We start from the raw sequence: 16589 nt of genomic DNA, 5'->3' as shown, positions 1-16589 counted from the left end.
TATGTAGCAGACGATGCTACGATAAGCCAAGGGACACTTCAAGAAAATGTTACTTGACCTATTTTATGAAAAAGCATGAGTTATTATTATCAAATCAGTGATATAAGTAGGCCTGAAAATATTTCCTGAAAATCTGGGAAAAAATCAGGAAAAAGCATTTGAATTTGGGCTAAAGAGCTCCAAAATGGGCTAAAAATAAATACAAGTGGAAATTTGGACACAAAAAAATCTGGAATTCTAGATTAATCCGGAAAACTTACATCCCTGTAAAAACTGGATCTACTTGTGCTTATTCGTGGAGCAGATATGCAAACAAGTTTGCACAAGATATCACTGAATGTGGCTTTAAAAATATAGTAAGCCAAATAATTAAGGTACAATGTACTAGTTGTGTTCATATCCGAAACAAAGACAAATATGTCAAAATTAAACCAAGCAGCCAATACCTGTACTCTTTAGCTCTGATTTAAGACCGTATTTGTTGAAATTGAAGAAACGGTGATCTAAATTCTAAAGAAAAAAAGAAATGTGTTCTGATCAATGAAAGCACGATGCTAGTTTTAATGTGCCAATCAATGGAAGCATGGCGCTAGTTCTCTTGTTCGAGAACGCTTTGTGTACAAATCAATAAGGCATGCAATGGAGCAAACTGCAAATTTTGAATTTGAATATTCCTTGGGTTTTGGATTGTCGTGTCTTTATTTCTTGAATGATTTCAACAAAAATTGGCCTTAATTTCGAGCTAAAAGATGCAGCTATTGGGTGCTGGTTCCAACTATGACACATCTGTCTTTGTTTAGGATATGCAGGGGGAGAACATAACTGGTACCTTAATTCTTTGGCTTACTGTATATGATTTAAATGAGCCTAAATTTAAACTTGAGTCTGATTATTATGTTATGGTAATTAAACGAACATGCAGTGATTGTTTGCCTACGACCCACACTTATCCATGATTACTACAATTTTCCAGTAGCCTAATTCACAATCTCACCACATATCTTTAGGTGTCAAGTTGTTTATATCAAAGGTGAAGTAGGCTACGTTGCCATGGCTTTCCTCAAATAACCTAGTTGGGAAGGAATCCTCCCAGGACTCCAAGCTGACATCAGTAGACTGATCTGGAGTAATCCTAACACCTGTATTGTGAACAAACTTGTTATCTTTGATAAACACTTCATCTTTAATTCGGAAAGCACACACCGTATTAATTGGTATGTGATCTTGTTTGATCTCAGCATCAACAATGATGTTATTAGAGGTACAGTGGTCTCTCGTATCAGGAGCATGGAATGCCAAACTGGTGACACAGGGCGTGCTTGCATCTCCGTCAAACTCGTAATCAGTTCCGGATGGTTTCATGTACAACACCCGATAACACACATCATTGTGGACATACAAAGTAGATTTTTCTCTGAGAATGGCCTCATCTACTTGTCCACATGTAATGTGTTGCCAGGTATGAACACTAGGATCATACACATATAACACACTGGTGCAGGTTTCATCCTGTATCTCGTGAACAAGGATCTTACCCTTGAAAGCCACAACCGATGCATTACTACTTTGGAATGCATCTGGTAGTGGTTTCACATGTGACCACTTTTGCTTCTGGATGTCATAACGCTCAACATCTCGGAGTAGCTCTCCTTTTTCATTCAGTCCAGCAATGGCATAGATGAACCCATTCAAGAACACTAAAGAAACACTGTGTCTGCTTACCCTCATCGATGGCAACTTTTGAGACCAAAGGCTGCTTCCTGGATCATAGCAATAGAACTCCATGCTTGTGGTAAAGTATGCATGTACTTTTCCATCTAAGATTCGAACATCTTTCAGACCACCACATGTATACAGATGACCACCTACTTGTATCATGGAATGGTCGGAGTATGCGTTAGGCATGCGGTTCAGGCCTTCCATGTCCAGTGGCTTCCAGCACATCTCATTCGCATCAAAGTATTTGAATGTCGCTGCATCAAATCGATAGGGACGCCTACAATTATATCGATTCAAATCAGTTTTCTTCGTAATCAACGCTATTACTGGAGTCTGTTAAATAAAAACATAAATTGATACAGAAATGATCATATGAATAATAATAATGTATATTACACTTGTTGATAAACCAATGTACAATAATTCAAATATTTAAAAAAAATTAATTAAAAAAACAGTTCATCAGTGTCATATGTGACACGATCTGCCCCATGGGGGCCAAAGGAGGCATTTTTGAAAATTGAGTTACGAAGTTTTTTGGTACCTTTTTTCTGATGTATTTCATTGTTTTTTTAATCCATATTATTACCTTTATCTCAGTTTCAAATTTACCGCCTTTGGCCCCCATGGACCAGATTGTGTCACATAGTTCATGATATGCATCAAGTCAATTAAAGGCATTATGCAACAAATGTCTCTTCAAGTTTGTTTTTTGATTACACAAGTTCTTGGCAGAGCGAACTGAAAAAGGCAGATTGTTCCAAATTTTTGCAGCTGAAACATGAAATTATCCACTGCGCCATCAAGTATTTGCATGTGCCAGAAAGAGATGGGAGTGAAGGCCTCTATTTTCACCATCAATCGTACACTTTCACATGAAACATTCGTGTGAATTTTTTTTGGTTACTTACTGTTACAGTACTCCTAGTGGCAAAAAGCTGTGGATACTTTGTCACACGACAGGTGTGAGAACACTGCCTCTTCAGATTCAGCACTTTGTCAACTAGTGCTTTGCATGAACTTTCTGATGAACTTGGATGGAATGAGTCCGAGATGGATCCGTTCCAAAAGGGAGTGTGCATGAGATTTCCTCTTCTCCCAGTCATATTGTAGCCACTTGGTTATTAGCTCAAGGATCTAGTGTAAATACAGACAAAATAAATTGGATCAATTAGTAATTTTGCTTGCCAAAACCAGTAAGTTTTTACTTACTAATATTTCGTCCATCTCGTCGGAGGACCTCATCAGATGTAAGCATATGATCCACTTTCCCGTGAAACTGGCTTCCGGTTGTGAGTAGTCTTACTTACCTGATGAATCTATTCACTGAAAAAAAATTGGGTACCAATTACTTTCCACAATGTTGCATTATTATGGCTACGTATCACAAAACTGAAATAAGCAACAACAAAAAAAGAATTCATTTAGAATACCAATACCAGTGTAGCTTTTCAATGCGTCTTTATAAAAGAATGGTGCATATACATGCATATTAAACAGAACAAATGGTAGGGTATTCTAAAGAATAACCAATATTTCGGTTAAAACTTACCATCTTTTCTTTGGGAAGTTCTTTCCAAGTCAAGAGGTCTTCCCAAACTTCACTTGTAGCAGTCTGCAGCATCCATAGGCTTTGTTCAAAGGTGCGTAGATCCAAATTACCACTAATGTACCTTTGTACTTGCCCAGCTAGATCCTCAAGTTGTGAATAGCTCCTGGCTAATGCAATGATCTTAAAGGCGTCTTCTACCGATATGTTTTTGAATCCATTTGAAAAATAACCATCAATAATGAGTGAGCAGAGCGCTGAGGTATGTGTGAATTCAATATTACATGCCATTTCCAAGAGATTGTAAGGATTCAGAGACTTTGTGCTCAGGCTCCTTGTGTAAGCAAAATTCAGCAACTCTTGAAAGACGTCTGGATCACCATCTATGCTGATCTCACTCTGTGTACTTTCTCCAGATGTGAATTTGGTCATGAAGAAGTTGCTTGCAGCACACAGAACAGCTTTGTGGGCAGGAAAAGTTCTACCTCCTACATTGACATCAATGTCACAGAACTGATTCTGCTTTTGTAGATTCTTCAAGCCATCTTGCAACTGGCGTCGATGATTGTAGCAGGTATTTGGTGCTGATATATGATTCATCATAGTAATTTCGTGTTTCAATGCCCATGTACTTTTGCCTGTGTACTTTTGCCATAATTGACATAAACAAAACAAAAATTAGAATCAAATTAATTTTTCTGCCAGGCTGCAGTTACGTTCTGGTTTTGTTAAATGGACAGTTGAAATCCATACACCCTCTATATTGAAGACATTACCTTAAAGGAAGGCGACCTGATATTGGAAAATCAAATTTTTAAAAACTTAACGTATAGCATAAAATGTTTTCCCTTTCAAATATTTATGCACAAAGAGCACGTAAATGTGACAAATTCCTAATGGAATTACTGACATTTACACAGCATGAAACTGGTAGTCTACAGTGTTTTTATTAATGATGATGATCATGATCATGTAATAAGAGTTGATGTCAAATGAGAAATCCTATTTTTCTCATTAACATATTGACATTAGGAATTCTAAAGCGGTGTACAATGTACATGTATTTCCGAAGATATCATCAGAAACTGTTGAATTAGTTTCAAATGTGGTATACCACAGTTGAGACTAATTTGACACTTTTTTGATGATTTCTCCTGAAATATACCGATTTATACACCTTATTTCAATATCTTAATGAGATGTGGGGGATGGAGGATATTTGTAATGAGTGAATTTTGTCTGCAGCTTAGGGAACAAGTGATGTATTGAAAGATCAAGCACAAATATCAATAACATTATCATGATTCATCTGATCCTTTAATTCTTTTGAAGAGTGTAGTAGAACAAGGAACTATATTACATTTATAGGCATGGTTATGGATGTAGATATAAAAGATATGTGGAATGGTAATTTATTTTATTCATTACCTTTGTTTAAGTTAATTTTGATCATTTGGAAGATCAAAATTGTCTCAAATTCTTACTCTTACAGAAATAACTGAGCAAAATCCACAAATTGAGATTGTGAAAAGACTTAGGGACCAGGATTCAGCTGTATATTTGTGAAAAGATTTAGGCACCAGAATTCAACAAAGTATATTTGTGAAAAGATTTCACAAATATACTTAGCTGAATTCTGGTCCCTTTGTGACACTGAATGAGTTTAACTTGTGTTATCCAAGCCCTAGACTCAATATCATACTTGCATGGAGGCTCAGTGCACAACGATTTATTGCTTCTAGTTTGCTAAAACCATGGAAATAGTAGATAAGATTTTATCTACTATTTCCATGCTAAAACTGAGAGTAGAGTTATTGACCTTTTGTCCAGTAAATCGATTCGGTGGCAGGTTTGAAGAATATCTTGTCTTTGTGTTCAGACGAGACTAGCATTTATGCTTTGAAGTTATAACTTCAAAGGATATGCCGCAGATGACCGTCCATGTTTTCACAATCTATGCTTCAACTCTTTACTTACCTCAGGAAGAATCCTTGGCGAGAACAAGTGTGGATACTTCTTGTTGAGTTTATGCTGAGAAGCCTTCAGATGGCGTACCTTAGCAATCAGTGATTTGCATTTAGGTAATGCAAGCAATTCTTTTGGAATCAGTTCTCGTAGGGCCTTAGATGATACTATGCCAAGACGCACTTTTTGAAGAAGCTGATATGAGTAGGTGTGTCGCTTTTCCCAGTCGTATGTAAGCCAGCTGATGACTAACTGAAGGACCTGCATATATGTATAAGAGTACCGTACTGGTGTTGCATGACAATGTAAAATACATTTGTAGCATGACACTGCATATATCAGTAATTATGAAAAGTTGCCATAATACATTTACAGTGTGTGTCAATGAAAGTAGACATGAAGATACATGCATTTTATTTTGTTTAAAGGTGTTTATGAAGTGCGGTAAAAGAGTTCTGTAAAATGCTCCTGTCTGGTCTTCTCAAGGCGAGCTTTACATGTATAGGTGCTGTTTGACCAGTGGCCATTGAAGTTTAGAAGCTAATGAGTCATAAAGAAGCTTAAAGAAGAGTTACGAATGACTCTTCTATATCCCATTTATGATAGCATGGAGGAGCAATCGCTTTTCTTAAGCCTCTTAAAAGCCAAATGTTAATCCTTTACTTTTAACTGGCAATAATTTTCAAATCTTAATATTTGACCAACGTTTGGAAATATGGGCCCAAAACATGCATTTTTAGGTGTTTTTCATATATGCTGTGACAATCAAGCCCACAGACTTGTCAAAGACTAATTTCAGGTTATGCATTCAAATTTTTGAAAAACGCATTTCCTATTATCTTTTCTACCTAATTATCAAAATTAACCAACAATATTAAAATTATGAGCAAACTCTTACCCTATACCGTAGTCAAAATATTGAATGCTTAGACTTGTGCCAGCATAATAGTTTTGTTATCAAACAGGGCTGTAGCAAGGTTGAAAAATGTGGGGTGGCCATCACAAATGTGGGGCCACCAAATTACAAATATATGCCCAAATTGAAATAGAGATATAAAGAAAAACATAACAAATGTCTCATGCTACGGCCCTGTTATCAAAACAAATTTATGTAACTGAAATGAATAATAAATATTTGGAATATCAAAACTTACATGTTCTTCAGGTTATTTAATTTCTTGATCTAGGAATACATTCAGATATTCATAAGTAGCCTTCTGCAAAAACACATCGACTTTCCCCAGGTCTTGAATTTTCAATCCCTTGTACCTCTCCGATGCTTCAATCAACTCTGTCATATGTTGATGGTTTCCAGCAAACACTGCAATCCTAAAAGCATCCCCCACAGAAAGTTGGAATGCTTCGTAGTAGTATTCAATGAGTATTGAACAGGTGTTGGCAGCACATTCAAGCTGCAGGTAACATGCCATTTCAAGGAGATCACAGGCATTCGCTGGTGTTGTGTCCAGTGTCCCTGTGTAAATAAACCGCAACAACATCCGGAAGATATCTGGATCTGCATCTATACTGATCTCATTCTGAGTGCTTTCTTTAAAGCCAGATGTGAACATGGCTGTGAAATAGCCACTCACAGCAGAGAGAACAGCTTTATGTGCATGAAATATATTCCCACGTGCGTTTATATCAATGTCACAAAATTGGTTCTGGTTTTGAAAATCATTTAAAACTTTCAAGAGCTTGGGTAGAGTTTGATATTTGCACTTTACTCTGCATGTATGTCTGCACTCCATTTTGAAATGTCAATGCAGGAAACTTGCTATAGTTGTGTAACTCAGCCAATTCAGTCAAGACTCTCCCAGGCTTTTTCTCCTCAATACTGAAAACACAGGAGTGAAAAATATGATATTAGATGATCATCAACGACTTTTAGTTTTGGTTTATTATTTGCATAAAGTACCGGTATGTCAAAATAGTTTCAGGGGCACGATTTGGACGCGAATCACTGAATCAATTGGTGCCGTGATTCCTGCTGGATGACAAATTTATTTTACAAAACTGGCCAACATCATTGTAGTAGGCGCCCAATATACCGGCTCGATATAGGGCCTATATTACCAACTTATTGTACATGCAGTTATCCCACAGTGTCGACACCCTATACCGGTATTATAAATTTAAACTTAATATTCCGTTGAACGCAAGAAAAGGAGTTCTATCTGATTGGCTAGCAATCGATCGCTAGATCGCTCAGTGGTGAACTTCAAACTCAAAATGGAGCGATGTATTCAATTCGATTGAAATCAATATTCTATTATTGATGCAGATAAAGAAAGTGGCATACTGTGTATTGTATAGACTTGATTTAATTTTTTAATACACATGTTCCTTAATATAGAATTGGAATTCTCAAACAGAATATATCACAATTTTTATTTTGATGATCAAAATCGTTACTTATAAAATGCAGTAAAATATATCCACAGCAAACAGCAGTCCCCGCTAGTTAGTGTATTACATTTCCAGTTAGTGTTTTTGAAATAAAACCTGGGATTTACCTGACAACAAATCAAATTTTCTTGTAATAGCAATATCATATGGGATACTGATCATGCGCAAATCGTAAAAACATAGAATAGAAACACTGTGGCAGGCTCTGTGGAATCTCATATCGTGTGTAAATGGTATGCTTAGCCTGAGTCGCTCGGCCTATCTCGAACAAAATCACCATGCGTAGCTGTTGAAAAACGAGAGGATTCATCGTACTATCACGGCAATATTTGACACAAAGATATAGGGATGATGACGCTGTGTATCCCCTCTATCTCATGTGACGTGAGAGACATATCTGATAGATCTGATACTCTCACCCCTCGATCTTCCACCTACCCCCACCCACTAGTACTCCCCCCCCCTCTCTATCTTCCCCCTTCTCTCCACCTTTCTCTCTCTTTTCCTCTTTTTAGGGATCGCCCTGACATTATATTTACTAAATGATATGTTCTGATAACATCGGGCCTGGGCATATTAAATACTAGGAGTGTAAAAATCCATGTAAAGTCTGCACAAAAAGAAACTCAGCTGTTATAAATACGCCTATAGCTTCAGATCTAATAATTGTTTCCACAATATTTCTACATAGAAAGAAGGATGGTTTATTTACGCGCATTTTGATACCCCATTTGTCTAATTTGGTTCAATATTAACAACACAGCGTTTTAACAAAAAAATATCCGAATTTAAAAGTTGCAGTTATTTAATGATTTGAAGTCAGCGCGAAGATAAATGGAGGGTTTTACGTGCCACAATGCTTGCGTAATAACCATTGATCGCTGTAAACTGCAACTTTTAAATTCGGGTATTTTTCTTTAAAAGAACTACTGTGTTGTTATTATTGAACGACATTTGACAAATGGGGTATCAAAATGCGCTTAAATAAATCATCCTTCTTTCTATGCAGAAATATTGTGAAAACAATTATTACTATATTAGATCTCAAGCTATAGGCGTATTTATAACAGCTGAGTTTCTTTTTGTGCAGACTTTATAAAGACACTATCACTCAAGTCTCAGATACAGTGTAGATCAAACCTCTAAGTACCACATGCTGACTCACACATGAAGTGTGATACATTGTATGTGCATGTCCAGACTGGAATAATGCCGATCGCCGACTCGGACTACGTACGTACGTGACATGGGCTAAAATTCTATGTGTATTCAGGCCCGGTGCTATTATTAATTATCATGATTATATAGTCACATCTTATAAGTTTATAACTTACAGTGTTGAATTTTCTTCGGGATATTCTTTCCAGCATGAATCAACGATCACAGAACCGCGCGAAAAATGGATGTAAACACGGCAGAGAAAGCCTAAAGAAGTGTTAGTCTTCGGTCAAGTTCCTGTGCGAATAAATATTGTTCGATACAATTAGGGAGACTTGGTTCATTCTAACAATCAGCTGATGGATGACGGGCTGCCATTATTTTACGGGCGCATTTATCATGCGTGGCCATGGAGTTTCAAAAAGCACCCTAAACAAGTATATGCAAGGACTGAAAATACACCCCTAAACAAGTATAACAAGTGTAATTTACTACCCTAAACAAGTATTGGCGTTTTTTTACCCCTAAGCAAGTAAAACGTTTATTTTGAACACCCTAAGCAAGTATTGCCTTTAAATACTACTTGTCCCTTGAAGCCACATTGTCATTGTTTTCTTTAATATAACTCAGAATGGCTCGGAAATTGAAACCACGATGCTACCAGAATAGGAGCCATTTTAAAATCCATAATAAACGTTACGCTGCATAGGCCTATAGGACCAGAGAGCCTAGGAGGGGAATGAAATGAAAAGAAATATTACAAAACTGTAAGAAAAAAACGGCAAACAATGAAGAAAAGAAAATAGAGAAAAAGAAGTCAAGAAATGATTTTACAACATTTTTGAAGGCCATATTTAAGTTTCTACGATTTATTCTCCATCCTCTAAATATTATTATTATAGTCCTACAAATCATGTTTCAAAGTGACACGAACATCATAAAATAGTGGTCAGATTTTTTGATTTTTTAAGGCCTAGGGCTATATTAGGCCTAAGCCCTATAGGCCTATTGTGAAAAGATGAATAAATAAATTTATTTTGAACGCTTAAAATGACAACAAGTAGGCCTACTTCTGGAAGGAATCGGGTGAATAGTGGTATCATTTAAGTTGAATTAAGTATTTGGATGAAAATCAGTCAGTAAGCAAGGCCAAGGGTGAAAATAAAAAATAATGAACCAGGGGCTCCTTTTTGCACAAAATGGCCCCTGGTTCACTTCATTCAACATGGAACCTGGGGCCACTTCTAATCAACAAGGGGCCAATATTTGTTCTGGATAAGTTCATCATGCATTATGGCTATGGAATTTTTGGGCATAGTGACCAGGGGCCAGTTTCTGAAGAAAAGTGTCCCCTGGTCAGCTTAAATTTAGATGGGACCAGGGGCCATTTCAGGTTTCTGGGGGCTAAACGGCTCCCGTCTCCCACTTATTTTCACCCTTGTCAGTAAGCCTAAATAGCGACTGATGCATGGTGCTCAATCATTTCAGCCAAGATTGCAGGATTCATGTATGAGTATGACTGCAGAATTTTGATACCAATCCTAAAACGTATTTTGTGTCAATTCTGCACCATATCCATCTTACCTTTTATATTCATTTTTTTTTTCATAATTTATCTAAAAGTATAAAATTTGTTTTTTTAAATAAAATCAAGATCGGGATATCACTTATTGTGACCAAAAAAAGCTGATGTTTTTGACGATAATAAATGCATGTTTTTGTGGCGCCCTCTACGGAGGGGCCACATATAGGCATGTACTTTGTGAAATCTTCTAATTTCAGTCTTGCTAGATTTACTCCTTAATTGTTTTGCTAAAATTATGCCCAGCTCAGAAATAAAACCACAATATGCAAGGATTTTATTTTATTATTGTTTTCTGATATGCACGGGATAAAATGATGTGTGTATATTCTTTGTTTAAAATACAAAATTAATGGACTTATAAAAACACCAAATAACCCGTGACCTTTGTATGGTTTAAACCCGTTTACCGCCTCTTAGAACCCGATAGACGGTGACATTTGACCATTCTAATTATGTATGTTTTGAACATGTTTGCACATGAACTAGTTGTTTACAGTGTGAAGAATCTACAACATGCTCATCTATCAGGGCACAGTTCTTTAACCCCAATACATTTGTGCATTCATTGAATGACCTTTGAAAATGTGAGTACAAAAACTCATACTTTGCAAATTAAGGTCAAATTTTGCACTATGATTGTTTAATTGAGGTTATTGATAATATAGTGATTGCACACAGTGCACCTAATCCTTAAACAAACACCAATTAATTATAGTTGACCAACACAACCACTGACCAAACATGAAATCACTAATGGTTTATGTGCTTGAATACAGCTCAGTATCTTTGTGGTGACTATCTCTGATAAAAAACAAAACATTAATTAACGAAAATCAACCCTGGTCAGCAGAGAAAGGAATAAATTTGGAAGACATGACTGTGTTGAAGGTCAGAAGTTTATTTGCAAAAATAATATTTATTGTAATATGCCTAACTGCTGGGATGGGTTCCTAGCAAGGTAAAGTGAAAGAAACCCCAATGGCTATTTTGTCTGTTTAAAATAGAGTTCTATGGCCGACTTAAAGTCATAATTATGACGTAATTTTGTTATTTATTAATTAATTTTAAGCAGAATTAATAACATAAAAATGGGCTGTGCCCGTTTCATGAAGAATAACGATCGATCTTACCCTTGATTTAACAGGCCTGTCAATTTCTTGGTATTGTTTGATATGAAAGGAGGGTATGATTGTTTTGTATTAGTTTAAGTATTTCCTAGCCTCTCTTAGCCACATGGTTGGCTACAAAAGACACAGAGTAGCCTATACCTTATAAACTGGCATGAGTGCGCCGACCCCAAGTTTTCAACATTTCAGGATTGTTTCTGGATGGAGGTCAGGTGAAAAACGAAATTACCGTTACATGACTTTGTCGAAATTCGTCGTGTGACAAGAATGAGTGTATAGATGACTAGGGGGAAGCTTACTTATTTGTGTCTTCTAGTTATCCATCATATACCCTAGGCCCTGATAACGAAATTCAACAATATTCAATATCCAAAGCAATATGCTCACTACAATGGCCCCCAAAACAGAACTCCCACCCCACATAATCGCAAATTGACACGAAAGCTTCATTCCATGAAGCATTTCTCTCTGTATTTGATCATCTTCTACTCTTCCCTAAAAAATCATTATAATACCAAATCTAATCACCATGGAATTCACCATATCCCGTCCAGCTCACATTGGGCGCCACATTCCTTTTTTAAAGGAATTTTTTATTATATGGGCACAGGCGTGTGGGCATTTTGGATATAAGGTCACAGGTCAGATCGATCCTCATCCGTATGTTCGTGATTAAATAATTGTATACAACATGAAAATTAGCTTGAGAAATCTGTATTTTTATCCATAAATATAAGATAGAAAATTCAAATAATAATAATAACCATTTTAAAATGAAACGAGAAACACTTAAAGGAATTTAAAAAGGAGAATTGAAACTCTTCTATTAAAATCAGAATGACCACGTGCATGTACATGTCGTGTGTACATCACCATTGAATGTTGTATGGTTGTAGCATTGAATGGGTTAATGAAAAAATATTACAGGGCAAAGCTTGGTAAAGTCGGCAATCTTTATGGATTTAAAAAGAAGACTAAACAGAGAACTACACAGTCGAGTCTGAGGATAAGCATGAAGGCTCTGAAACTTATGAAGGACTGGAGTCTGGACGGACCCTAAATACGTAAATCTGTTATAAAAAGATACCCTTTTTCTCTGATTTTGGTGATTTTGACACCCTATTCACGATACGTACGTACAGTGCCTGATCGTGAAAAAAGACCCTTTTTACGTGATTTTTTGGCCACGCATGATACCCCCTTGTCAATGACCAGTGGCCCCCCCGGGCACCGATGACGATGATATAAATCACAAAACTCACGACGAAGGGTGCAAAATTATATACAGTGAAGACTTGGTGCAGGACTAGTTGAGTGACTCGGACGCAGCTGCTGGAACAACTGAGCCCATGTACAGCTCAGATTGATCACTGGAAACCAGCTGCTGGATCTTGGTTTTGAACGTTTGGCTTGATGTTGAAGTCACTATAGAAGCAGGAAGTTTGTTCCATACTGGTATGGTTGCTGGGAAGTAGCTGTTCGTGTATACTTCTGTTCTTGCTCTGATGATCTTATACTGCTCCTCATGCGTCCTTCTGGTTTTGATGGAGGGTGTGTCTTGTGGTATGTAGTGACATGGTATTTGGACAGAGACTTCCTGGTTATGGATCTTGTAAAACAGAGTCAGTCTAATAATCTCTTGATGCCAACCTTCGTTGCTGTAGTGTTGGAAAACCCAAGTCATTGATTTTCGTCCCAATTTTCGTCAAATTGCAGGTCAAATACGTCTGAAAATACGTAACGATCCCTTTCGCAAAAGCAAATTCGTCATTTTGTCATTGATGTTCATTATCGTTTAATTTTATTTCGTCTCATATACAGGTGCGTAGGCAGCTATTTTGGTCGGGGGGGGGGCAAAATAACATTTTTGGGGCACAGACGAAAAAATGACAGTTGCATCATATAATACATAGGCCTATATACATAGAGACAAAAGGCTTTATTGGGACGATGTGCGCGCGTAGCGAGCAAAAAATTGGTATTTTACACTATTTTGACCATGGATGGAAAGCCTAATTAATCCTTGCAATATGCGCGCGTAGCGCAGAAAAATTGTGTATTTTCGGGCTGAATTTTGGTAGAAAAGGGCTCCTTGCCCCTTTTCTTTTCCTTTGCCCTCCTGATTTTCCCTTTTATTTTTTTGTCAGAGGGCACTTTTTTTCTTTCATTTTTTTGTCAGGGGGCCCTCTGCCCCCCCCTGCTGCTGGCTACGCTACTGCTCATATTGGCCGTTATTCTTGTGGTTCCTTTTTGGTCTGTATTTGTTTTAAATATTTTTATGAATTGTTATCTTATGATTAGGGGGCTGTCATTTTCTTTGGAGGGGGGGGGGGGGTTATGAAAATACGGGGGTCTTAGAATTTTCAGACCAAATATAGGGGGGTTATAAAATTATTAAGGGCTGGTGACCCAAAAATATCAGAAACGAATTAAATAATAACGCAATGATAAAAAACAAAACAAAAACAAAACACACACAAAAAACAACCAAAAAGCAAACAAAAAACAACAACATGAAGATGTGCAAATGCGGTCCAAAATGTAGGTCTTATTTCACTAAAACAAAAGTAGGCCTAACAGATTTGGCCAAAAACCTAAAAAAAGGCATGGTAAACACCCGGGGTGAACATGTAGACGACTTAGTTTAAAGAGCATGTTAACATCTTTCAATTGATCCGAGATTTGCTATTCTAGCACTTTCTAGTTTTAAATTTCGGTACATTTTTAATGTTTTGGGCATGTTAACATAGGCTACATGTATAGCATGCGCGTATTTTGGGGGGGCTTTGGGGCGCCAGCCCCCGGGGTCAAAGTAGGGGCGGCAAAAACGAAGGGCGGCGGAAGAAGAAGGGCGGCAAAAACAGGGGCGGCAAAAACAAAAAACATAAAGGCGGCAAAACGAATTACCAAAGAAAAAGGGCGCCAAAAATTGAAAAAGCATAAAAATTTTTTAAAAAGGTTGCTTTTGGGACGCTAGCGCCTTATAATCCTTTTTTTTTTTTTTTTTTTTTTTTTTTTTTTGCTCTTCACTTTTCAAACGACCGTGAAAAAATTGGGTCAACCTTTTCGGGCTGTTAAGGAAGGGGCGGCAAAATTGTTTCTTCTTCAGCCCCCCGGGGTTGGGGCGGCCACGGTACGCCACTGTATAGCCTACCTCATGGCCTCATAGCTTGAAAATGCCCACTGTATAGGCCTATCATGATATTCCCTCAGATTAAATGTAAATTTATATTTGTTTACTTATTCTTTAACGTTACCATATATTTCTTGTGATATTTATGTGTTTTCTTTCATTTTCTTATAAAATTTTATGATTATTTAAGGCTTTCTTTTTCAACTAAGAATAAAATTGGCAACATAAACTAAAACAGGCATATTATACATCCATTTAATACAGTGGCGTATAGCGTCATAGGAGCAAGGGGCACCGACCTAACCCCCCCCCCCCCCAATCGATTGCAAAATTTAGAAAATCCCATAGGAAAATTGCCGAAAAACAGCCTGTGCCCCCCCAATCAGACCCAGTGGCCCCAATCCTACCCCCCCAATTTGATGACCCACCCTACGCCACTGATTTAACAACTGACTAATATAAATGACATGTCTTAAGGGATCTAGAATGAGCGTATCGACAGTATTTTTTGTGGGACATGAGAGCACATCAGCCATATCGAATTGCATTCTGAATACGAAGAATGTCTTTCTGATATCAAATAATTTTTATTTTTTGAAATTCACGATAAAATACAAATTTTATGACAAATTATTAAAATTTGATATTTTTCACATTTTTGATATATAACGGTCCTCGAAGTAAATTTTATAAATCTAATGATATATGCTTAAAGTGTATGTAGCTGGGAGGAAAAGCCGACGAACAATTGAACATTTTTGACCTTTCATATTGAAGATATGAATTTTTTTTCCAAAAAGACCAAATTTTTTTGGTGTTTTGGGAAAAAAATCCATATCTTCAATACTTTTCATCCCACCTACATACACTTTAAGTATAAATCATCAGATTTATCAAGTTTACTTCGAGTACTGTTAAATATCAAAAATATCAATTTTTAATGTGTATTACATTGTGATTTTCAAAAAATTAAAATTATTTGATATCAGGACATTCTTCGTATTCAGAATACAATTCGATATGTCTGATGTGCTCTAATGTCCCACAATAAATACTGTTCAAACGTTCACCCCATCCCTTAAAATGAATGACAAAAGACGAAATTGCTATTACGATTCAGTAACCATCGCCACACGAGACGAAATTGAACACCGATTTGACGAATCAAAAATGTGAAATATACTGATACAAATATGAAACCCAATGGCCGAATAAATATGACATTGGTTTTGAGTGCGCCTAGATTTTTAGGAAGAATTTAAACTGTCCCATTTATGAATGTGAATGATATAAGTGCGAAATACTCTGGAAAACCTATACATGTATTAGTATGCCTATAAAGTTACTCAAAGTTTCACAAATTAACTTGCTAAAAACTTACTCTAAATCGTGTTAAGGTTATTAATTATTTTAAACTGTTGTGATTTGGTAGTTCACAGTATCTTACGAATGGTAGTGAGCTTTGGCAAAAACTGTATCGCTCAATTCATAGCGAGTGTGTAGAAGAATTAAAATATCACAGATATACTTTTATTGGTGCTGCGGTTCTTGAGTTACGTTGTAAAGAGGGCTGAAACAACAACACTTTTGTAAAACGTACATAACTCATTAACAACAATAAATTAAGCAAGTTTGCAAAGTATACGATTTGTAGAATGAACTTTTGCAAAACATCAAGGTATCATTTTTCAATAATATATTGATCTAGATAATGAAAATCGATTTTTAGGTTGCTTCGACCAACAATACCTCGTCTACCCTTAAGTTATTCAAAGTTTCACAATATTGCTTGATTTTCTTGCAATTTGATAAAGTTTGATACTAAAGTTTTCAAAATTACTCAAAATTGCTTCACATAGGCCTACAACTGCATAAAGTTTAGCGCGGATTGCACTGTCTCCAATCGTTCAAAGCGGTCAGTCAGACAATGTTAATTGTTATGCA

General features: G+C 36.6%; 1 protein-coding gene across 1 annotated transcript; it reads right to left on the bottom strand.

The window, feature by feature from the left end:
- Positions 1-479: 479 nt before the first annotated feature.
- LOC140142362 (uncharacterized) lies at positions 480-9130 on the bottom strand. The gene is given in 7 exon segments (XM_072164331.1): positions 480-2052; positions 2631-2737; positions 2739-2856; positions 3272-3913; positions 5246-5494; positions 6406-7070; positions 8977-9130. Coding segments are annotated over 6 exon segments (2757 nt in total). The 5' UTR covers positions 6985-7070; positions 8977-9130; the 3' UTR covers positions 480-990.
- Positions 9131-16589: the final 7459 nt, after the last annotated feature.

Source organism: Amphiura filiformis, chromosome 20 (assembly GCF_039555335.1).
Source record: "Amphiura filiformis chromosome 20, Afil_fr2py, whole genome shotgun sequence".
In the NCBI taxonomy this organism is placed as follows: domain Eukaryota; kingdom Metazoa; phylum Echinodermata; class Ophiuroidea; order Amphilepidida; family Amphiuridae; genus Amphiura; species Amphiura filiformis.
This window is presented reverse-complemented; position numbering and strand designations above follow the sequence as displayed.